General features: G+C 44.5%; 3 protein-coding genes and 2 non-coding genes across 5 annotated transcripts; 3 read left to right on the top strand and 2 right to left on the bottom strand.

The window, feature by feature from the left end:
* Positions 1-87: 87 nt before the first annotated feature.
* LOC6496651 (patched domain-containing protein 3) lies at positions 88-14,529 on the bottom strand. Its single transcript, XM_001961299.4, has 10 exons — positions 13,862-14,529; positions 7,273-7,403; positions 7,061-7,206; positions 4,833-5,047; positions 4,574-4,755; positions 4,334-4,513; positions 4,107-4,270; positions 3,696-4,034; positions 2,935-3,248; positions 88-2,823 (listed from the first exon to the last, which is right to left on the bottom strand). The coding sequence occupies exons 2-10, from the start codon at positions 7,401-7,403 to the stop codon at positions 991-993; spliced, it is 3,504 nt and encodes a 1,167-aa protein (XP_001961335.1). The 5' UTR covers positions 13,862-14,529; the 3' UTR covers positions 88-990.
* Trnan-guu lies at positions 7,922-7,995 on the bottom strand. The gene has a single exon. It is a non-coding gene; the product is annotated as a tRNA-Asn (tRNA).
* On the top strand, positions 8,098-8,171 carry Trnan-guu. The gene has a single exon. It is a non-coding gene; the product is annotated as a tRNA-Asn (tRNA).
* Positions 14,530-18,293: 3,764 nt separating the features above from the next.
* Positions 18,294-19,421, top strand: LOC6493914 (eukaryotic translation initiation factor 3 subunit F-2). The gene is made up of 2 exons (XM_001961297.4): positions 18,294-18,527; positions 18,580-19,421. Exons 1-2 carry the CDS (start codon positions 18,426-18,428, stop codon positions 19,333-19,335), a joined length of 858 nt encoding a protein of 285 aa, XP_001961333.1. The 5' UTR covers positions 18,294-18,425; the 3' UTR covers positions 19,336-19,421.
* A 1,251-nt stretch (positions 19,422-20,672) lies between these two features.
* LOC6493915 (zinc finger protein 449) lies at positions 20,673-22,788 on the top strand. The gene is made up of 2 exons (XM_001961296.4): positions 20,673-21,184; positions 21,649-22,788. Exons 1-2 carry the CDS (start codon positions 20,764-20,766, stop codon positions 22,491-22,493), a joined length of 1,266 nt encoding a protein of 421 aa, XP_001961332.1. The 5' UTR covers positions 20,673-20,763; the 3' UTR covers positions 22,494-22,788.
* The last annotated feature ends 1,751 nt before the right edge of the window (positions 22,789-24,539 follow it).

The following is a 24,539-nucleotide window of genomic DNA, read 5'->3' as shown; positions in this document are numbered from 1 at the left end:
ACTAAAAATCCATCAATTTTCGCTCAAAAAGCCATTAGGCCACTCCCGAGACACTTTATCAACCCATACGATACAAACAAAGAGCGCTTTTCTAGGAAAATATAAAATATTTATTCAATAGTACAAATGTAAACATTTTACAAACTTATTCCCAACGTCTAACAACTCTTGGAAGCTAAGCCTATGATCGGTCCGACTGTCACTCTCTAAAGTTAATAGTTACTACAGTTGGTTCTGCGTTGGCCAACGCGTCTAAATTAATTTAAATAACGCCTATTTGGGACACCCTTAGTCTGACAAGATCTATCTAACAATAGTGTACTATAAGCATATGTGTAAATGGTACCTTAAGTTGCCTGACTCGAGGTCTTCTCGAGGATGCAATGTTTCGGATAAATAATCGAACCAATGTTAACGAATTAGCCATTTGAAGCACATCCCGAGAAGAGTTTGCGGGCCTTGTGTGATGAGTTACCTAAGCTAAGCATTTTGGAGTTAAAGTCTAAATGGGCTAATTCTTTCAAGGCGTGGGCAAGTTCTCGAATGGTGTATCAGTTGACAAGACAGTTTGCTCTCGCTCTAGCCCGGTTTTGTGTGTTCTACTCTAGAATCGGATCATGGGCAGGTCTTACACTATGGACGACTCTAAGGAATATCGTTCAACCAAGCATACGTCCCATACAATCTTCTATCACTTCGATTTGTGAATGCAGAATAGCAGGAGTCTACAATCCAATGACGTAATACCCTTTGCAAGTATTTAAAAAAGTCAACATATAATAACTAAATTGCGTGCTTTTAGAATAATGGGGAAATACTAAATATTTTCTGCCAGACACTTCAGAGATAGATCAGATTGGAACAAGACATATTCGAGGTCTCGGAAGCGGAATTGCTGGGTTTAGTCGAAAAAGTATCCCTTGGAATTTTGACCCACCCAACTCGTTTAAAGTATTCTGAGTGTTTTCGCCAGGAGCGGGGTCTCCACCCTCAATGGTAGTAGTCTCCGTACTGGTAAGTGGGGGGCTGCTTTGCTCCTTTACCGTTGGGCTGGTAGAGGTTGTGGTGCGACGAGGAGCGGTAGGCGAAGCTGGGCGTGGCAGTCTCTGGGCGGTGGGTGGCGGGGGAGTGGGTGCGGCGCGCCCTTCGCTCCTCGATGTTCGCCGGCCAGCGCTGGTGGTGATCCTCCGAGGACCGTCGCCGGTGGTACCGCTTCGAGGACGGGCCGGATGCTGTAGCCGGCGCCGGCATGGCCTTATGTTGGCGGTAGCTGCTGTCGTCACCACTGCCGGCGCTAAACTGCTCTGCTTGGCGCCGGAGGCGCTCGTCCACAGAGGAGTTGGGAGTGCCCTGAAGGTCGATGATGTCACCATGGGAGTTTCGGCGCGCTCGCTGCATCTCCATCTCCATGTCTAAGGGGTAACCGTCGTAGGGGCTGTGTCGTTGCCGCTGGCGCTGCTGTTGCTCGTGGGCGTCCAGGCGATGGCGCCACTCCGCTGCCGACACCTGTTGACCGTAGAGATCGGGCTGCGCCTGGAACTGGGCCGCGCCTTGGCCGTAAATGTTCTGGTAGGACGAGCGGCGCCACCCATCCTCATACCGACGGCGCGGGGATGCCCGGGCCACAACCTCCTCCTCTGCGGCGGCGGCTTGTTGCTGACGCCGTTGCGAGCGACTAGAGCTGCTCTCTGAGGAGTCCTCCCCGGAGGTACCTAGACCAAGATCCTTCTCGTCGACGCCGTACGCCTTGTAGGGGGCACCCAGGAAGCCCTTGGAGCCGTAGGGCCCGTTGATGCCCATGGTAGGATACTGCATGTAATAGGATTGCGAGAAGGGCTTCTCGAGCTGTCTCTCATCCAGACTGTCGTCCACATCGGTGTCGCTGCCGTCGTCCCTGCCCGTCCAGGTGAGCCACGAGCCAGGTCCGAAGAGGGAGAGCAGCACGGGTAGCAGGAAGAGACCGTGCATGGCTCCGAAGAAGATTACGAGGAAGACCATCTTGAAGAACACCAGGAAGATATAGCTCTGGGCCAGCAGCAGGGCCACTATACCCAGGATCGTGGAGCTCGATCCCTGGACAATCGGCAGACCCAAGGAGTGCAGAGCCTCGCGGACCCGAGCCTTGGGGTTTCGCTTTTTCGAGGACATGTACGTATAACAGATGTGGGCGGTGAAGTCCACGGAGAAGCCAATGCACATTATCAGGTTGATCATCGATATGGAGTCCAAGTTAACGTCCCACAGGGCCATGTAGCCAGCCACGCCCAGTTCGATGGATATGACCGAGAACGCCACCCACAACGAGCAGAGGATGTTCGGGATGAAGATGAACGAAATGATCATCATAATCAGGGCTCCGATCACCATGGCCTGCAGCGAGACGGGCCGCACAAGCTCGAACTGATCGAAGAACACAAAGTATGGATGGAATATTGAGGCGTTCAGGGGCGAGTCCTTGCAAATCTTCCGCAGATCCCGCACCATCTCCTTCTCATGGTTGGTGTCCGTGATGTTCACGGCCTGGATGAGGAAACGTGATGCGATGATTTGTGTCTCCTCTTCGTTGAAGCGCACGTCCAGTGAGAAGGGGTTGCCCGGGAAAAGCCAGTGCTCCTTCACGGCGTCGATGAAGGACTGCTCGTCGTCCAGGGTCACGTTCAGCAGCTCGTTGTTCCGCTCAAGGAAGGAGAGGAAGGAGCGCAGCCAAGACTCCGTGTACCTCCGAGAGGTCACGTAGGAAGTATGTTCTAAAGTGCTGGTCAAGTTCTCCACCTGCTCCTGCACCAAAGGATCCGAGTAGTTGAGAGGTCCGGCAATGATTACCTGAAAATGAAGAGTGCGTTAGTCTAACTTGTTTCTTATTTTTATTTTACTTTTAAATTAGATTCATTGTTTAAATATGTTAATAGAATGCGAACTAATTTGAGGACAAACCTGCATCCTGTAGGGAAACTCGCGGTAGTAGTCATCCTCGCGGTCGAAGAACTCCACCGAGTAGGAGTCTTCCCGAGAGAGCTTGCGTCGCTCCAGGCCCTCCTTGATCTGGGTAATTCCATAGCAGGCGCCGACGAGGTAACTGGCAAAGGCCAGGATGATGATCAGCTTGCACCACTTGTTGTTGATCACCGCGGCCAGCTTGTCCTTGAAGAAAGCCATCAGCATGTGGTCCTTGTTGTCGATGGGATTGTCGGGGTCATTGTGATCGATACCTCCTGCCATGATCGCCTTGTAGAGGAAGTTGCGCTTCTCTGTGCCGGCGAAATAGAATTGGAAACAGAAATAAGTAAGTGTGCTAAGACAAGTTCCCATTGACCTCAATTCTGGCCGTCCCACTTGCTGTCTGCGACAGTGACTAGTCTCGTTGCTCGAGCATCATGATCAAGTTCATGCGGCACCTGGTGGTGCTAAGCCATCGCAACTCCAGCTACTTCAATCCGGTTACGATGCAGTCTACATTTGAAATGTCTTAAAAAGACCTTGTGGCATGAGCACTTACTAATTGTAAACAAAGCTCCATTAGAAGCCAAGTTATAGTAACTAATATTGTAACACGCTTATCGACTAATTCGTTTTGAAAATTGAAGTGATTCTTGGTTTCTTTGCACGAGGGTGTTTCGCTGAGTGTACGCTGGTCAAACCAGCTTTGTCGTCGGAGAGACTCAGTAGCCGCAATCCCAATCGGGCAGTTCACTCACCTTTGATGGCCACCGACATCGGCTGGACCCGACACCCGAAAATGGAATGCAAATTCTGGCGCTCCCTGTATCCGGAGATAGCCATGCAGGCGGCGAAGAAGGTGATGTGCCACAGGAACGTGAAGCAGACGGCGAAGACCGAGTACGTGCAGAAGATCCTCACCGATCGGAAGGGGCTGATGATGCCGATCAGGAACGATATAAAGTCGGTAACCGAGGTGATTGTGATGGAGACCGCCGCCTCGGACATCATGTGACCCATTCTCTCCGGCACCGGCATCTTGGCCTTGGTGCGCCGCCATCCTGCCAACATCACGAACGTGTCATCGATGCCAATGCCTTAAAATTTAATAAAAATCCATTATAAATATAAACTAATCTAGATTCTAAAGGCTTGTGTAATTTACTCACCGATCATCAGGAAGGGAGCTGCCAGATTTATGCCAATGAACTCAATGCCGCAGTACATGGCCAGGCCAAAGGCAGCCAGAGTGGCCATAATGGCTGATATGTTTCCCATGAGACCCAGGAACGGCTTCGACCTCACCGCATCACCCATCATGCAGGTTATAACACTACAAATATTGAGGTGGCTGTGTTAAAAAGTTACACCAGGGACAGACTTGATAGAAACTTACCTGAATAGTCCCATGAGCAGAAATGTGGAGCTGAAGTAGGGCACGACTGTCTTGGTGTTCTTCTCCAGTTCATGGTCCAGCGTTCGAGAGGCGAAGTAAGAGACCGAGATGTGTTTGAACTGACCGGAGTCCTCCGCCTGCCCAACAACCCTCAGGAACGTTTCCTCCCACTCGGCGCCCCTAATAAAGCCATATCATTAGTTTACATCATTTTTATAGTATGGTTATATGGGTAATTACTTGGCATCCTGGCGCTTCGTGTCGGCGGTCACGAAGTAGACGAGCTGGATGGCAGGCACACTGATCACATGGTTGTCCTCCGTCAACTTGGTGCCGCCGAAGAACACGGGAAACAGGTGGGCATCCCAGGTGACCGGATTGAACATGAAGGGGAATGTAAGGTTTAGCTGCCCAGCCTCTATCTGGAATCGTAAGGTTAATATAGATTTAATTGCTACTGAAATCCAACTAAATTAAGGAAGTAGGGTTGCACACTTACATCGTCCATTAGGGCATCCAGATTGAGGATGTCGTTCTCGAAGCATTCGTTCTCCCACCGAGCACAGTTGTCCTTGTACGTGTAAGTGTCGCCGTCGTAGGTGGTGGAGGCGTTCTGGATGAGGTTGTCCAGCTGGCGCAGCTCCTGGAACACCTCGCGCCGAATCATGTTTTCGTCGCCGTCTTTGGTGACCACAATCACTCGCCCGAAGCGACCTGGAAAAGTCAGACATGTCTTGGATTAGCCATGGTTAGGGGGCCAGCCAACGGTTGCTAAACAATCAGTGACTTGTGGACTTAGGCTCGAGGCTGCTGCTGGTGGGACGTGACAATAATTTTAATTGAAGTTCAATTGAATTTTGGTTCAATACGTTATATTTCATTTGTGCCTCTGCCTGCTCGTTTGTCGCACTACCACTTTATATTAGCCGATTGTTCCAATCGCTTTTCGATTTTAATGCGCCATAACAAATGCAACCTCGTGTACGGACTTACGTCAGAGGTTTGGTGCGGCTTTTGTTTGGGACATGCCTTCAAATACGCCTACACATGTCTGCAATGTGATATCCTCTATGAGAAATTATTTCCTAATAAGAAAGCTAAGGACCTGGCACAAGTGCTACTTTGTATATCGGGCTTTTATTCCTTTTTATTCAAAACAGGAAAGCCATTAAACAACGTTTTATTTTTTAATTATTTTATTATTCGCTATATAATTTATCATTTAGGTCGTTTTCTGTATTTTTAGTTGTGAATGAACTTGAGACTGCTTGAAATATTCGTTTTCATTAGAAAACTGTGCACGTTTCGAAGGCGCTTTTATGAATTAAATGCTATTTTAAGCTGCTGCTCTGAATAAGTGAGCAGTCTCACTCTAAGTCTCTTCTTATTAGTTAGTTTCGATCAGAAAGAAACTATTATGTTCTAATAACGTGCTAATTTTATAGTGATTATTTTGGCTTCGCTTCAAAGATGATTCTCCTATTGCAATTTTCATCTACGTACTCGTATGCCGTCACAGTTTGCAGTTCGATCTGCATGCTTTTCGGATCTAGATCCAAGAAATGCTCGATGCACATCGGGCGCAGTTCCCCAGAATGGGGCCTTTTCGAAACAACACTGCTACTGGATGGCAAACATTCACGATGCATCAGTGCATTTTTATGAGGTTTTCAGATAGATGTTTATTGTTTTGCTACCCATTTTGCCGAAGGCACACGTTTCTCCCATCTTTCCTCGTGCTGTATTGCTCAATTTTCGTTAAATTTTTGAGTCACAATTTTCTTGGATATGGAAGTTTAAAATGTTTGACCCAAAAACTATTCTATATATTGTATCAAGTTAATTACCCATTCAGTCATTACTCACTTTTAACTTTATTTTTAGCCAGTTTTAAAAGCTTAAGAGTCTTTTAATTTCAACTTTTTTTAAACTATTTATATAAAAACTTCCCTTAAAAGTCGTCAAAAATTTAAAATGTGAATTTTAGCCCTTAGTACGATGGAAACAGCTCAGATATTTTATAGAAACCATTGTATTATGAACATTTGAAATAAAGAATAAAGATGATTTTAAACATAAAATTTTTCGATCTTCACTTTTATAATTTGAAACTAAGAAGCTCTTCAATGGACTGAAAGGAAAGGGTAAGGGTATGCAAACTTCGGCTACGACCCTACAATTGCTGAATATTTTAATAGTTGAATTTCTGCAACTGTTCAAATTTTGATGGCACAATGTCATTTGGCAATTATACGGTACTTTGCTCAAGTTAGCTTTTGCCTTTGTTGTTGCTGCATTTTGACTTAATGTTTCTCGTTTGTTGTAGTTATTGTTGTGGCAGCGGCGGCGGCGGCGGCGGAGGTTGTGGTGGCTTTGCCTAATAAACCATTTAGCAAAGTTAATAGCCTGTGAAACCTAGCCGAGTTCAAGACCCCAATAAAGATAAGATATTGTGTCTCCATCTGGGATGAGCACTGAAATTATTTATTGCACATTCGAGCTAAAAGTCAGTGCAGGGCCGCGTCGTCGGAGAGGAGATCAGAGTTCAGAGAGAAGCGCCGGGCTCTGGGACAGAAAGCATTACCAGCGAGCGGGCGGGCGAGGCTGTGTCACCCGACAGCCCAGCCCAGCCAGCCGCCCAGGTGCAGAAAGTGTTGCAACTTTTGTTTAGGGTTGTGGGCCAAAGCCAATTTCCCGCGTCCAATGATTGTGTTTGCCGACACTTACCCGGCCTCGTAATGCGTCCGACATTAAAGCGGTGCGTATAATTCACTTTGAAGTACTGCTCGACGATGGCCCGCTCAGTCTTGCCCTCTCCCGCGATCGGCGAAAACAGGTACTCCGGATCGATTTGGTACTTCAGCTGCTGATAGCTGTCAAATAAAATGAGGCCTTGTTGTTAGTTACTTCCCCAGAGATGGGCTCGTGGGTTTACTCACCCCGTCATGCAGAGCAGCGTCAGCAGCACCGGGATGATGATGAAGTACCCGGGGTGCTTGGCTATGCAGATCCCCAGGTGGTAGAATGATTTGTTCAGTGTCCGGTCGACACATGATATGCCGCAAGTCATCTGTAAAGAGCAGAGGTAATGAAACATATTAGATCAACTGATGCTTTTCCTCTCCGAAATTAAGTCCCAACTCTCAAATGGCGTGCTCCATGAGCAGCGATGCGATTTCTACGAAGGTGAAAATAAGACATTGGGCAACGGCGAGATTAGGGTTTTTATTATATATATTAGTTCGCCTAATGTATCTGCCGCCCGAGTACGCGTTGCCGTGTCTACTTGGCTTTGTTCATAGACACCTTCAACTTAAACTTTAGACACGCATTGTTTTTGCTCGCCTCACTCGTGCTGCTGTTTGCCCAAATGAATCTCGACAAATGCCCTTGTTTGTGTCCCACAACAAAACGAGATGGAGAAACAAAATCGCTTAAAACAAAAAACATTTACAAGGAAACCCCTAATAATGGTCATTAAAACGATTAAAGAAGTCAAGTACAATCCAATAACGTTTAATGGTAATTAAGTCATTTTTAAAACACAAAATAACAATTACCAGTGAATTGGTAGCAAAAATATTAATCCGCCCCCGGGTGGACTCGAACCACCAACCTTTCGGTTAACAGCCGAACGCGCTAACCGATTGCGCCACGGAGGCCACGGAGACGCTCGAGCAGCAAAAAAATTCACAAGTCGGTTGTCAAAGCTGCCTTGGTGCGAGCTAAGTTCTAGTGCGGCCAGCGACACGCTAGAACACATCGCCTCCGTGGCGCAATCGGTTAGCGCGTTCGGCTGTTAACCGAAAGGTTGGTGGTTCGAGTCCACCCGGGGGCGTGAATACTTTTTTTTACTTTTAATTTACTTATTTCTACTTTAATATAAAATTTATTAAACAATGTGACAAAACAGGAACTGTTTTTACTAATTATTCATTAATCCACAATCTGAAAAGAGGCTGATTTTTAAAATATTTGTTATGTACAATGGGTAGTTAAATAATAGTTAGTTTAATAATTCAAATATGTGTTATATAACATAACAAGCCAGTCAGCCTTTTGCAAATAAAATATCATAAATAGGGTTTTCGAGTTGTCACTTGGTGAGGACCCACTCCCCCTCCTAATTTTGCTGGTTCTATTGGCTGTCAAACGATCTTTCGTTACCAGAAACAATGATTGAAGTTATGAGAATTACTTTATGTTTTTGCCCTGTTCGAGCTGCGCCATTTGTTACGGTCATTTGTCATGCCAAACACAGTTTGTCACAAGCCAATTTGGGCGCATAGGCATTATGAATATCTGAGCACTGAGCAGTGTCGGACTTAACATGAATAGAACATTAGCAATGGCATTCGTTCCCAGTTAATAGCAGCCGACAACGGCCGATGAATGGAAAAGCGCACCTGCCATAAGGAAGACATTTTGAATATGTCCATAATTAGGCGGCAATTAGAAGCCTGGCAGGTGTCATCACGCTTCTACATATTGGACGTCCGAGCACTGGCCTGGCACTGAACTGCGACGATGCTCATTTCACATTCTTCGATGCATGCCACAGGTTGACTGCAAAATAATTAGATTTTGCGAGCAGCCAGGCACGTAAAGCCTAAACAAGTTTACTTTCCATTTTTTCAAGCTTGTGTCCAGCCAAACTGACGTTGCACTTTTACCAAATTTTAGCAATCTTGTTTTGCTTTTCGGCGGTAATCACTGAGATTACAACACGGCAAAGGTGGGCACTGCGGCTCGAGCCTAAGCCGCGCTCGCCAAATTGAGTCATGCGCCGTCTCAAGGTTACCGCTCCGACTTCCACTCCAACTCCAACAACTACTTTGCTCTGGCCGTGTGTTGACATAACGGTTCATTGTGTCAAAGTGATTTAATAAACAGCACGGTCACTCTCTCACCTACCACCTCCCACCCTCTTCACAAGCCCAGCTTGGGCGGCAGTCATGCTTGCCCCCAGATAACTGTTTGTTTATCAACCCACTTTTTAGTTTGGTGTCTTGTTTTTCGATGGGAGGGTAACCTTTTACCTTTTGGGATGTAGGAAATTCCGAAGGAACGCCTCGACAACATATGATTTTCGGCATAGATTTTAAAACTGAAACATGAACTAGTGTAGTCTCAACCTTAGTTTTTGCATTCGCGTGGAAGCAGTAACGATTTACCGTTCAAAGTTCCAATAAACAAACATTTAAATGGCTTAAACACAAAAACAGCTCTCAGCTCAACGAGCAGTCCACAAAAAAGTTTTGTTAACATTTTTTCAAACTGGATGAGGCCCAGGTATTTGCGCGGCGTCGTAATGGAACCGATTTGTACCCTGTATCGTTTGGAGTGGCATTGGGTGGACCCAACACCTGTCTCCCTGAATCTAGCAGCTCTAATCTGCAATCAAATCCCCAACATTTTTATCTCCATCGCGCCACGTAGTTATGCAAAATGAAGAGAGTTTAAAATAGACGTTGTACAACATATCCGGCGTCCGATTCGGTTCAAAATCGCTTAATGAACTTTAAATATTTGTGTCGCAAGTTCGATAGGGCCTAGGCCCCGAAAGCCGACTCATCAACGCTTCAGTTTTCATAACAAACTTGGCTCACTTCTTCCCCGAATCGATGACGTCTCTTGAACGAGGTTGAATGACTCAAAATCCCCCGTCTTTACAAAATGCAACATCATCTGTTTGCCCGTGTAGTTGCTACGATTAAAGCAGTGTCGATGGGGCACATTATGAAACTGCAGTCACAATATTTCGATTAAGTTTCGATTGGCACCTGCCTCAGAGCACCTTCAGCAGGTCCACCATGCGTGCCTCGCAAACCGATTGGAGACGGGCAATACCCTCCCCGAAAGCTGTCAGCCCGTGTGAGGGAAGCGAAGAATTTTCAGAGGGTTCCGATTTTTTACATAATTTGTAGGTCACCTAATGTCGGTTCGCCGTGAATTCTTCGCTTTTGGCAACCCAATTTTGTCATGAATATATATGAGTGTTTTTTTATGAATGTTTAATGTGCGACATGGGCTTGGAATGCGAGTCAAAAGCTTTTACATTTTGGCTCGTGAAAGTTGCTGACCAAAATAAGTTTGTCGCTTCGATCTTTCGATTGTTGTCTTTAGTTTCTGTGCCGAGCAATTTCACGTTTATTGTTTAGATTTCTGTTGTTCAGTTTTTTTTTTTATTTTCTATTCGCATATTAATTCCCCGCCTATCTTAGGGTCAAAGTAAAAGTAGAACTCCTGGACCCATTCGCTTGGGGATTTCACCCAATTTGGACCAGTTCTGAGAAAAGAGGGGAGTTCGTTGACGTGATTTCGTCACCGCAATAATCCGTCTCCGCGGGACCGAGCTTACATAACGTCCAGCCCCTGTTCGTCCAGCCCCGTTTAGATGTTTGTTGTTGTCGACATTGCTTGGTTTAAACAATTTATATAATGCATATTTACGGGCAGAAAAAAGAAGAAACAGGAGGTGAAAAAGAGCTAAACAAAAATTGATTGCGAAGCGGGCAAAACCAATGCAAACTTTTGGCGAGTTTTTCTTTTCGAGCCAGTCAACAACTTTCACTTTTGTGCGTCGCGGGGCACAAAGCAGAGATGCCGAGAAATTACAAAATTAATATTAATTAATATTTAAATATATTTCGCCAATGGGATCTCGGTTTGTGGTTTCTGTCCATTTTTGGCTTGTTTTCTGTTTGATGGGCTTAGCCCCAAAATAATTTGGGTCAAGTCATTGAAGTAGAACTCAAGATTCGATATATGACCTTTGCACGTGGGCGTATTGCCAGCGTATTGGCAGAAACATTTTAAAATCACTTTTGTCAACATGGCCTAAGCCTATTTGTGTTTTTGAGTATGAATTCATATAAATGGCGACTGTTTTCTTTGAACAACTCTCGGCCAGCTGAAAAAGGTCTCTTTCAATTGAAGCCGATTGCCAACAATTGTTTGCAATGAATGTTAATTAGTTTGCTTCGAGGCTATCAAATTAACATTGGTGGCACTAACTGTTTTTGGCTGCCGACTAAGCTTTGGGCGAGGGACGGAGAGCCAGGCAGGTTCTGGCCCGAAGCTGGCAGAAGTCGAAATTCACTTTCTACTCTGAGCGTCTCAAGACCGCCGGCCGGATGACTGCCAAGTGCCGAGTGCCGATCTGAACAAAGTGACTGAGCTGGCCGGGATACTTAAGACGCATGCGCTCAGCTCAGACCGGAACTGGGTCACTCTCGCACACACACACACACCGGCCATTTGGTCGCTTTCAATTTGAATTCAGCTTTTTGATTTGTTTGCATTGCATTAATTAACCATTTACCTGGCGCTGCTGAAGAAAACGATTGGATTTCGGACTTATGTATATCGCTTTGTTTAGTCACAGATCTGTGGGTCAGTGGAACAGGCTCCCAAAGTATCTCGATCTGATTTCATTCATCAGCAATCGGACGGAAATGAGTTAACTGTTTATTAGCCACAAAACAAATCCATGTCATTACAACAACTACTCTTAAATCGAAACTAAAACATTCCCTAAACTTTACCATTAACTTTACCCTGATGATACCATTTATCATAGGAGCCATCGTAGAACTCATTTAAGCTGAACTCTAATCTTCGGCTAGAATTAATTGAGCGGCTAATGCCGTCGTTTGTGCAACGCACACTTTCTCGATCACTTTTACTAGCTCGGATTCACTTTCCTTGGAAATTAGTCAATTATGACAGAGTTTTCCTGCCATCAGGCCGAGTTAATAAATCAACCAATTGACATACTGGCGACGAACGACAAAAAGTCTAAGACAAACGCTTCGAGAAGAAATGGCGGCGAAGTAACAAAGAGAAAGAAGCGACGAAGAAAGAAAAAGAAAGTGCAAGGCTGATCGCATATCATATGTACCACATACGTAGGTACATATGTTACCGATCTATGTGTTAGTGTGTACATTTTTTGTAACGGCATTTCTGAACTGAAACCAGCTGGGAGCTTCTGAAGAGCGAGAGAGAGAGAGAGAGCGGGAAAGAGAGTACGGGCAAGAGCTTGAGCCCACTTTTCCTTTCAAGTTGCCCCGCCCCCCACCGTTTAACTGTAATTAGTTGGCCCGATCAGTTAGCAAAATGCACAATACCCACTGCCCATTCAGGCACGGGCTTCATGGGATTTTCACAACCACTGCTGCTAATCATTTATGCAAACATTGATTTAAAGTTTGGGCTGGAAATTAGCAAATTACGGGCTGCTTGAGGTGTTGCTAATTAAAAGCTGTGAACGCTTAATAGAGCGATTAAAGCGATTCCCGGGTAATTGGTCGTCCAGGAGCACTCGCAGTTCGCAGTTCAAAGGCGGCTGGCTACCTGCAGGGCTTGACCTGTCGGGGGAAATCCGTCTACCTGGGCCCTGGGCGCTGGGCCCTGGCTCTATTAGTGGTGCAACTGTACGCTCGATTTGTCTCTAACCTTGAGCATAATTGAAGCAGTCTTTTGAACACCGATCGCCATCGATTGGTCCATCTTGACCGTTCAACCGGTTTCGTTTAGCCGCGATTTTCACTTGAACTTTCATTAACTGGGCCGAGAAACTCCCTCGGTTATGTCCACGGCCCAGTGTCAGGTCCAATCCGCCAAACCGGATCACCGGAGTTCAGTTTATGTAATCACTATCGCCTCTGGGTCGGATCCACAATTTCTGTCGAGGGCACTGCCGTTGGCCAATGTTTGCTTTGGATGCTTTCCTTGGCCATTTTCCTCACACACGTCATTTTCATCGGGGATCGGGCGAACGGGGGTCTGATCCATGACCTGTTTGCTACTGCTCAGGTGTTTGACACTTTAATTGTAACTGTAGCCGCTCTCGATTCGAGTTGCATGCATTTGGTTGTCAAAATTTGTGGGTTTCTTGTCGACTTGCCGATCCGAACTCGAGTTGGACTTGGCACCGGGTCGGAGGGGCAGATAATTGTAGCAATTGCAATCGGAGTGTGGAAAAAACGTCAATTAGCTTTTACTGCTGATGCAAATGGAGCCACACTTGGCCACTAGCTCGATTATTTTCGGAGGGATTAGTCGACTAAATTGCTCCTAAACTTAAGAATCTTCTGTATGCTCGCTTTTGTCATTAATTAAATGGCTTCCCTCCAACAAAGCCCGACTAATGCGGTGAATTACCGAATCCACTTAGCTTCTATTGTCGTAAATACTTGCTACACCGCAATTTTCGGAAGAAAAACGTGAAAATAAATCATAACTCAAGGTTATATTATATTTATTTATTTGTTGCTCCTAGATAAGTTACTAGAAAAGTTAAAAGTCCTTGATATTCCAGCGACAAGGTCCTCCCTTAGGGCGATTGCCCATTGTTCGATTTCCTAACTTAACTACGCACATCCCAGCAGACATCCAAAAACGCAATTGCCTCCTGAAAATTTCCTATGTCAAGTCTAAATCAACCCCCTGAGTGACAGCCCGGGTGAAAAATTGCGCATTTATCTTTCAGGAAGCTTCGAGACAACGAACACTTTTGCTTACCGTTATGCTTTTTTCGTTTTCTCGCCGAACGCAATATCCAAGATTTCGCTTCCTTTACAGATTTATTTTTAGTACGTATCCAAAACCAGATATTTGATTGTTAGCCTTTCAGTAGCACTTGGCTAGTTTCGAAATTCGAAAGCGAATTTCTTAATATTTCAAAAATTGCACACTATTTGCACTTTGTTGGGCCATCTTTTTTTTTTATCGAGTTACACCTGGCGGCGGGACCGAGTCGAAGCGAAAATGTTTGGTGGAAAAGGAAAACGGAACGGATGCGGATGCGGAGCGACGCGGTGACCGCTGTCTTTGAAACCGTCTCTCAGACTGAATCGGAGCCGAGATTTGTGCTCAGGCAGATACTGCGGATCACGGATTACGGCATGCCCCTTACGGCTTACGTTGTTGCTTACGCGCGAGGTACGAACTTCGAATCCAGTGACCGTTAAAACGCCGATCGCCGTCGCCCAGCCACTTTTGAATTGGCTTTGTTCGGTGGGGTTTCTGGGTGCCTCAGCTCGCTCACCTATGGCGCACCGCAGAAGGAAAGACGGAAAGAAAGTCGCGGGCACACAACCGCCGTGCTCGACGTAGCGAAATCAAGTGAGGCTTACGTCGCAGCCGCAGCCGCAGTCGCAGCCACGCTCGACACTCGACGCTCTTGCTGCGCTCACTTTTGCGGTTGCTGCGCTCTCACCTGGCCGCTCACCTGGCTCTCGCTCCGTCTCGGAATGCACCGCTTTGAAGCGGTTCGCACGATTTTCGGGAAAAATCTCCACCCCGCCCGTCCATCGAATACCTGTTTCCATCCACAGGTGTGCTCGGGTTGTTGTTGGTGCAGTCTGAAGGTCGCATTTTCGCTCATTAATCGCTACTTTCTTCTGCGCCTGCGCAAAAGATTTTATGGGAATTACCATCGCGGCTTCAGGTGAATTTCGACAGGGATTTTATGGGCCCTTAAGTATACGATTTCGTCTGAACTGCGACTATCCTCATTTCTAGCCGCCACCGTGTAAGCCATGCCATGCAGAAATGTTTGAGATCAGAGCCAAGATGGAGAATGCTGGTAGAAATGGTGGACTACTTCCAGCCAAATACACATTTCGTTTTGAGTTATTCATATCAGTTTACGATGCTTACATTCTTTTCTTATTAGAATATTCTCGTTTGCTAATTTCTCATGTGAAAGTTTCACCGTTACCAAGTATTAATATCCAAATTCCTGCTTTATTTAACATTTTGAAGTGGTTTTAGCTAATATATATACTTTAACACAATCTTACAAATAACAAATGTTTTAAAGTGTCAGTAAGAGTAAGTAAAGTAACCAGTAGTATCATATGAAATGTATGAAAAAAGGTATTTAAAACGTTTATTTTAAAATTATTTTTATACTGACTAAAAAAAATCTGTGATCAAATATTTACTTCTAAAACAAAACATGAAAAAAAAAAGAAAATGGCCATTTTTACGATAAAGGATATCTGTATCGTACCAGTTTGGAAATTATTTTACGATTTCTAGGCAATAATTTGTTTTTCATCAAGAAGATATAAAGATCCTTAAAAAGTATCGAAACTAAATGAATAGACTTATAAGTTTATTATACAATTCCTAGAAGATTGTATGCATATACGAACATAACTTCATTTGGAACGCAACATTAAGGCTTTATATTAAGTTTTGTTTTAAAAGAAAGTGTTTAAAGATGTGTGACTAAAACTTAATGAATAGTGTAATAAAAAGTGTCATAGAAGGCTGAACTGTAGAAAGCATCCCCAGCATAGCCTCCGCATTCTAGAAAATTTTATCCCGTGCGTCATTTGCTTGAAATAATTTAAAGTCTCAAAACTATGCGCCATAAAATGAATTATAATACAGGCGACTACTTTTCCCTCAAAAAACGTCTAATTCACAAAAAACGGCGTGGAAAATACTGAGCGCCTGACAGAGGCCGATTGAAGTGCGAGGAGGACAGGTACACAGATATTACGGCTGAGAATTTAAGCGGAAATTTTAATAAAAATCATTTACAATTTATTTCAAACAGAGAAAAGTGAACACAAACAGCGCCAGAGGCAGAGGCAGAGGCAGAGCACTGCAGAGGCGCGATAAAAATATCTCTATACAGTGTACACACATACGAATATATATGGATATATAGAAATATAGATGGGCAGGCGCAACAATGAACTATTGGAAGTATCACGGGAACGGGAGTGGATACAGCGATTCTCCATGCCCGTCCGTATACTTACTATAGTCGTATGTGTAGTAATGTCAGCCGATTACGTTCAACTCGGCCGAGGAGGATCGGGTCGGGTAATTGAGCAGAGTAGGTGGGCAAGTGTTGAATTCAATTCTGGGCAATCAAGCTCTGAGATCTACATGCATGTACACCACCACACACTAAGTCCAGCATTAACACGGTCCTCTGTTCACTGTTCACTGTCCGTTGGCCGTTGTCCGCTGTCCGTTGTCCGCTGTCCGTTGTTCAAGGCGGCAACGGCAACATTAACGAGTCTTATGATTGGCTTCTGAATTACGATCGTACACTGCCCAAACCGGGAGATACCTTGCGAGGGTCCTTGAACACTATCCCATGGGCGCGCAGCTGATTTGCGAACTCGGTCTCCTGGCGGAACAGGGCCACGTATTCCCGCTTCTGATTCAATAGAGCCAGACTCTGCTTCCTACCGTATTCCTGCAGGCGGTAATACGCGATGGCGATGGCCACATTGACCGCCATAAGGATAATGAAGAGCCAGTGGCTGGGCTCGACCAGGTCCTCTTTCTGTCTGTGCTCCACGTATCGCATGTGCGTGTCCATGTAGAATTCGTTGAGGCCAATGCCCGCCATTTTTACGGCAAAAAACATTAAAAGTATTGCCACTGACAGCAAGACGTCCAGGCCGTGATCACCCATCGTCACAATGTTTCTGCTGTCAGCCTGGGGAATTGACTGTGCTCTGCCTGACACATTTCTCCCGGTGTAATGCGGTCTGCTAATTCAATTTAAAGCTCATTTGATGCCAGTCTTAGAAAAGGCAATGCGAGGCTAATTGCGCTTTTTATGCCCTAAGGCGGGAAATTTAAAGAACTCATGTTTGTATCGTGGGTATAAAATGTACATTTAATAATAAAATAAACTTGAAAGGAATGTTTCGACCTTCCATTGCACTTATGTATCAAACCGCCACTCATGTCGGTCAACTTGACTTTTCATTAAAAGTACAAAATAATACTCATATTTATGTTCTGACATTCGAAAAATATTGGACAGACCGCAAGTGTTAAATTTAAAAAATACATTTTTCTAATAGCATAGGCCATAATAAAAATAATATGGATAAGTCGCTTTTCTTGGTGAGTTCCAAGTTCATACCCATCCTTTGGTTACAATTATGAATTATTTTTATTGTATTGTATGTTTGAATTCATTTATATTGCATAATATCATATCTTAAATTATAACAAATTTATAATAGCCTTAAAACATTCCTTATACATTCCATCTAACATCGTAAACATTTTTCATATAAAAAGTCGTCCGAGCGGACAGGACAAATTTGAATCTGACCTCGGATTCTCAACTGATATTAGAACATTTATCATAAAGAGATAGGGCATATTAAAAGATTTTATCTAAGAATTTAAAAGCTACAATTAGCTACGCGCTACAAATTAGCTACAATTAGTTGCATACATTGCCGGGCAGAGTCGATAATATATGTATGTACATATGTAGTACATACTTCCTCCACAAACGCTGGAGCTGTTTTGTATTGTGCTGTTTCAAGGTTAAAGTTTATATACATATTTTAAAAATGCTTCCCTAGAAGATGAAAAATGTTGATTCTTGACGTCGAGTTATGTGAGTTTTATAAATCTTCAAATAACTTTGAAATGATAACAATATACATTAATGTACAACCTTAAAACAAATAAATTTGAAACTTTCTCAGTAGTTAGCGTCGACCAAATGGTTCAATCTATCAGCTCATGGAAAAAAGCTTATTAGTCTATTTCATCAAAAATCTGTTTGCTACCGAGTTTTACATTTGAAGCACGTGTTTTAAATAAAAGGATTTTATACGCTTCTCAACACTAAAATTTGGCGCAAAGCAGCATAGTTCGCTTTGGATCCCAGCACTCCCGTTTAAATTCGACACCCTTCAACAGATTTGTAGTACCAATAATCAAATTGTTGATGGTTTTTTAAAAGTTTAATTTAATTATTTAGTCAATGAATAACTTCTTTTCTCCCATTTTTTTATTTTTAAAGTTAGTGAAGATTAAGGGCCAACAGTTTGCTATTTCATTATTGTCATTTCTTTTGATCATTTTCAAGATTTTTTTTGACATTAAGAAAGCCTGCTATAAAAACAACTAGTTTTAAGTAAATACTTAAATATACTTAGAGTTTAAAAGCTTAATGCGCTTCACAACACTAATATCTGTCAAATGTGGAGCTTTGACACTTCATAGCAGCCAAGTTCACTTTGTCTAACACAGCTTCCTTTTTAGTTCGTGATCTGCAAACTTTCAATCCCCAATTTTAAAAATGTTGTGCAACTTTAATCTGCAGGCCAAGGTCGTGTTGCAGCCGCTGGTTCTGTTCCAGATCATCGACTCGTACGAGCGACGCCCCAAGGATGCCACACAGGTTTGTACCAAAAACCCTGCTTCCAAAGCTCTGAGACTGAAATCTCTACCAGATCATCGGCACGCTGCTGGGCCGCTCTAATGGAAAGGAGATCACGATCACCAACTGCTTCACGGTGCTTCACAAGGAGCACCCGGATAGCGCCCGCATCGACCTGGACTTGGGCTACGCCAACGACATGCTGGAGCTCAACCAGCTTACCTATCCACAGGAGAAAGTGCTGGGATGGTTCTCCACCGGCAAGTCCGTGTCGCGATCGGCGCTTCTGCTCCATGACTACTACTCCAGGGAGTGCAGCGACGGGCAGCCACTGCACCTGCTGGTGGATGCCACCCTCAAGGGTCAGAGGCTGTCAACGCGCCTGTACTGCGGTGTGGAAATGGGGGTGCCTGGCGGCACAAAGGGCCTTATGTTCTCCTTAGTTCCACTCGAGATGGCCAGCGACAGCGCCGAGATGGTGGCCCTGCGCCTGATGCAGAAGCAAAACCTGCAGCCTGGCGCAAAGCAGGTGGGCCGCATCCTCCCCGAGCTGGTGCAGGTGGTAGAGGCCACGCGGGAGCTGCAACTGCGCCTGGACTTGGTGCTGCGCTACATAAACGATGTGCTGGCCCGAAAGCGGCGGCCGGACAATGTGGTGGGACGGGCGCTGCACGACACGCTTACTTCCGTGCCGTTGGTGGATACGGACAACTTCAAGCTCATGTTCAACGCCAACGTGCGCGACATGCTGATGGCCATCACTCTCTCCACGATGATCAAGACCCAGCTGCAGATTAGCGAGAAGCTCTTCGCCATGCCCGACCACTAGGAATCCTTAAGCCACACACTAGAGCAAACCTTCTATCAATAAAGATTAGCATTCCCGGTCATTCCTGGACCAGGTTACCCGCCTTATCAACTGTTTCCGAGGGCAAGTAAATAATCCACAGATGTCTAGCTTAGAAGCCGGGTTATCAGCTGCAGCAGATCACTTTCTTTTCTAAATGGGCTGCATATTCTAGGCTCTTCCAATTAGCCTATATATAATATAATTAGAAATACAAACTAAGAATATTATTCCAAACTATATAATCGAAATTTGAGCTTTACAGACTATACATTAATATAATATAATCTTTATTAACATATGTAAGTATTTTCTGATGGCATTGGATGAATTATTTTAAGACGGAAAGAAACTCGAATACTTCAAATTAGATCAAGAAAATATTTTAAAGAAACTTAAAATGTTGAGTTGAATTTCGAGTCCGTCATTATATTAAAATTTTTTCTAATTTTTCCTTTTCTTAGTAATAGTGATAGTGGTAGCTATATATTGAATAAATTAATGTTTTTAATATCAGCTCATTATTTATTATGATTCTAAAAAATGTGTATCAACAGTAAACAAATATTCCAAAGTTATATATTTCTAATTAAAAATTCTTGGAAAAACGTCCAGAATTTATACTCATAATAAATGGACTTTGGAAACTTCCAGGCACCATCTCGAAGCCTTGATAATGAGATCATGTCGAAAACAAATGATTTGATAGAGGCTTCCCCCATTGAAGTCATGTTGACATAATAGGGAACTCTTTAAAAATTGTCCAATTCAAATGCGGATTTCGCGCTATCCCAATTTTAGAATCCTTTAAAGCAGGTGTCCTGCAAGGTTTTGCTGATTTTCCGACTCCTTAAGCCACTTTTGGCTACCGAAAGTTCGCCGTGAATACAACAACTGAGGAGGAACAGGGAAACCCTCTGGGATTAAGAAGATCGCGACTATACGGCGATAAGCAATCTAGTCTGCCCCGGTTGACTCTCGGGGAGGAGCGGACCAAGGGGATGGTCTGGACCACCCAAATAACAAGAAGATAAAGCCTTATCGCGGTTCAGGGACAATCGACGGTTGTTCGCCAGGGTAATCAATTAGCTGGCACCAACTGCAAATTAGCAAACGTTGACGCTGATAGTCGATAGTGACCCCCACCCCTCTCTCTCCGGGAACTCTCCGAATCCCCGTCCCCTTCGCAGATGCTGCTCCGCTGTTGCCCCCGCCCCACAGCCAAGCCGACGCCGCCGGACACTTATCGCCCAACCCAAGCCAAGGGCTATCGGTGCGCTCTGGTGGCCCCTTGTGATAGCCATCGCCATTAGAAGCGGCTCCGTTCGGCCGGACGGAGTGGGCAATGGAACGGAGCCCTCAGACGTCCAGCGACCGGCGAGCTGATCAGACGCCACCCGAGAAAGTATTATGTTGTCGTTGCTGAAGCTACACCACCCTCTGGTCTGCCGCTGCTGCCTGCTGGAGCAGCCGCCGCTCTACCACACCATCCACGATGCATCCAGCAATCTTGCCGCGGAGTTGCTGGCCCTGGCACCAGCCCTGCGTCTGGAGCAAGGAGACGGCCTCACCGACGTCATTTGCGACCTCTGCCTGCGACGCCTGCACGATGCCAGGGACTTCCAGCGTCGCTGCGAGCAGTCCGAGCAGGTCCTTCGCCAGCGACACGACCAGTGGAAGCGCTCGGTGGCTGCCGGAGACGCCCTTGCCCTGGACGACGTGCTCGAGTGCCTCGAGAGGGAGGTGGGCTGCCTGGAAAACGCGTCCCAAACTGTGCAACCGCTCAAGCCCGTCGCGTATGTGGCTCCCCTCACGGAGGCCGTGGATTTTGGTAAGCTTCACTTTTTGAACGAGTTCTAGGTTACAACTGAAAGCATTTCGGTTTTTGTACACTCTAGGAAAGGATTATTGTTCAGTGTGTTATTGATTTTGTGTGTGTTATTGAGATATAATTTTCCAACTCCAGGCCTTAAATACTGGAGGTCTGTTTCTTTAAAAGAGAGAGACTACGGAGGTTGGCCTCGAATCCTTATCAAGAATGAACTTATTTTTGGAAACCACTTAGTATTCTTGATAAAAGTTTGTGGAAAAAGATGGAAAGGCTAGTGTAATATTTCCATGGGCAAACTTAATTGTATATTATATGAAAATACTAATTAATACTTATAGAAAGAAAATAGTTCTCAAAACTAGTCATCAGTCAAATGGCTTGGGACCAAATATTACCTTTTTATTATTTTCAACAATTTATTATTTTTCTTTTATGGAAAATCTAATGAAAATCAATATTTTCAGATAACTTGGACTTTCAGGAGAGTCCTCCAAGCCTTTATGAGCTTCCATCAGCTCCATGGGTGAGCACTTTGGATGCCGGCAGCCTCAACACACCTATGCACCATCCGGAGACCCCCGACTCCATTTTGGAGGCTGCAAACGATCAGGCTGGGCAAGAGCCCTCCAAGGATCTTCCCCAGGAGGAACCGACGAAACCAAAAATACGACGGACTCGACCCCGCCCAGAGGGTCCCAAGGCGAAGGCCGAAAAGGAGAAGAAACCTAAGGCGCCACGATCGCTGCACCCTTGTGGCGAGTGCGAGAAGAAGTTCACAAGGAACTTTCAGTTGAAGCTACACACGATCGCCGTGCACGGAATGGGCGAGATGCGGTACCAGTGCGATGACTGCCGCAAGAGCTTCGCCTCCCGGCACAGCCTGCGATACCACGTCAAGTCGGTGCATTCCACGGACAGGCCCATTGGGTGCCCGCACTGCGACCGGCGCTTCGTGCTCCGCACCCAGCTGATGTCCCACCTGCGCACCCACACTGGCGAGGCCAAGCCGCGCATCTTCTCCTGCCCGCGGTGCACCAAGTGCTGGCCCACCAAGTCCGACCTGCGCACCCACATGCGAAGCCACAACCCCACCCAGGACCGGCCCTTCAAGTGCGACAGCTGCCCCAAGTCCTTCTTCACCCGCGGCCACCTCACCTCCCACCTCCTGGTGCACACCGGGGAGAAGCCGTTCGGGTGCGACTACTGCGACAAGCGGTACCAGAGCGTGGGTAACCTGAACAACCACATGGTGCGCCAGCACGGGGACATCATCGAGGCCCAGCTGGGGATGGAGCCCATCGAGACTTGATCACTAGGCCGCTTCCACTTGGGGCTGGGGTTGGGATTCAGCTACTGCATCTGCACCCAGGCTGGGCAGGACAGGCTGAACAAAGTATTAGGGACTTCCGCGTAACAACAACACGCGGACTGCAAAGTGCAAAATATTTATTATTCAATATTCTATTTGCCAAGTCAAGCTTATTAACTTTAGACAATTATATCCGAGTTTCAAAATATCGGTTTAAATGAGCCATAATGTTTCCATTATAATATAAGAATTTAATAATTCATGAAAATGAAATAAATGTAAACTTGATATGATATTTTTAAGAAAAGATTTTAATAATGGGGATGAGATAATAGATATTTTAAATAAATATTTTTATGATTTTTTCACTAAAATGATTTTAGTGATTATAATACGATAGTACCAAGAATTGTCAAATATTTTGAAGAGGTCTCTGAGATTGCGAGCAAATTATATACAAATGTACGTCGTTTCATAATTCATAAAAATATTTAAAATTATTAAAAAATACTCTTCAAGGTTAGTGGGTAATATATTGTTTAAAGGGTAGCCTAGAGTTAGAGACTTTGTTGCGCAATCAAATATTTGGCAAACATTTCCAGGTCCAGGTCCCATCTATCCATCCCCCTTATCAGCCGCCTCAAAATCGCAGCCGCAAACGCGAACTTGGGCCGCTTGTGCCGCTCGTGGCGATTGCCAAACGGAGCTCCGACTAGCGGAGCGGGAGAAAGCCGTCGTAAAAAAAAAAATACAAATAAAAACAAAAACAAACGAAAAAGAAACACAAAATTTGAAATAGAAATCGTGCAGAAATGCGGTATCAAAATAAAAACAAAGCTAAAAATATTCAATGACAAAACATACTCAAAAGTTAATCTATAAAAAATTATTTGCACCTTTAACATTTTTTTAGTTTATTTATAATGGGAAGATTAAAAGTTTAAAAATATTTCTAATGGCCTTTTTATGTACTATATGTATGTACTTGTTCCTTGTATAACCATTGTACGATTTAAGAATTTTTTTAAACTGAAGCTGTTGAAAAAATAGTCTGTAGAAGAGTTTAAGATGTTCAAAATTTTAAAATGTCAATCAAAAATGTCAATAATTTCATAGAGCCACAAAGGATCGCGTACCAGGTTATAACTCACAGAGGAGCTTATCGCCAAACGCCTCCGGTTCCGTCCGTCCGGGAACAAGTACGTGCACACTTGATCGGATCGGCAATTAAATGTGAACACAAATATATAATATTAATGTTAAGAAAACGCGATTAATGGAGAGGGGCCAGCGAAGGGTCGACTCGCAGCAAGATTGTATAAAAAGCGCAAGTAAAATTTTCCAGTATATTATACAATGATGGATTGTTACATTCTTTTGAACTTTGGTGTACTTTATATACTGTATTTGGAATTAATTTTATTGGTTTTTGGTTAATTTATTTTATATCTGAAATTGTTTTTTCCTATATCGTTTTTTTAATAAATTTAAATATCATTTTTGCCTTAATTGCCTTATATATTGGTCTTTAGTAAATTGTACATTATCTTTCAAACAATTATTTAAAATTTAATTAACTTGGGGAACCCCAGCAAAAACATTAATTGAACTACACAGAAAATTCAAAAGCAGGGCATAGAACATTGGATTGATTTCAAATTTCAACGAAAGAAGCTGGCAAAGATGGAAATAGGGTCGTTGAATCATGGTATGTGATACATGGAGAGGCAAATGTTTCAGACCGACTCATGCCTTTCATTGAATAGCGCAGCACCTACACTTCCTGGGACTTTCGTCGCGATTAGTCACTCAAAATTCACAGTCAATGGGAACGTGATGCCCTGAGGCTGATCAGACATTGACCTAATCAAGGATTTTGTTCCAGGCTACGTGCCCGGGGCTTCTGTGCGTTCTGGGTGTGGAGCTGCTCAGTAAATAACGGATACATCATCGACCCAAGATTCGTTTACAATGACTTCCTCGAGCACTCTCTGTGCATAAGGCAGGCACGCATTGTTATCATCTCGGTTTGGGATGAAGATCGAC

The sequence above is a fragment of the Drosophila ananassae genome, chromosome 3L, assembly GCF_017639315.1.
Source record: "Drosophila ananassae strain 14024-0371.13 chromosome 3L, ASM1763931v2, whole genome shotgun sequence".
Taxonomy (NCBI): domain Eukaryota; kingdom Metazoa; phylum Arthropoda; class Insecta; order Diptera; family Drosophilidae; genus Drosophila; species Drosophila ananassae.
This window is presented reverse-complemented; position numbering and strand designations above follow the sequence as displayed.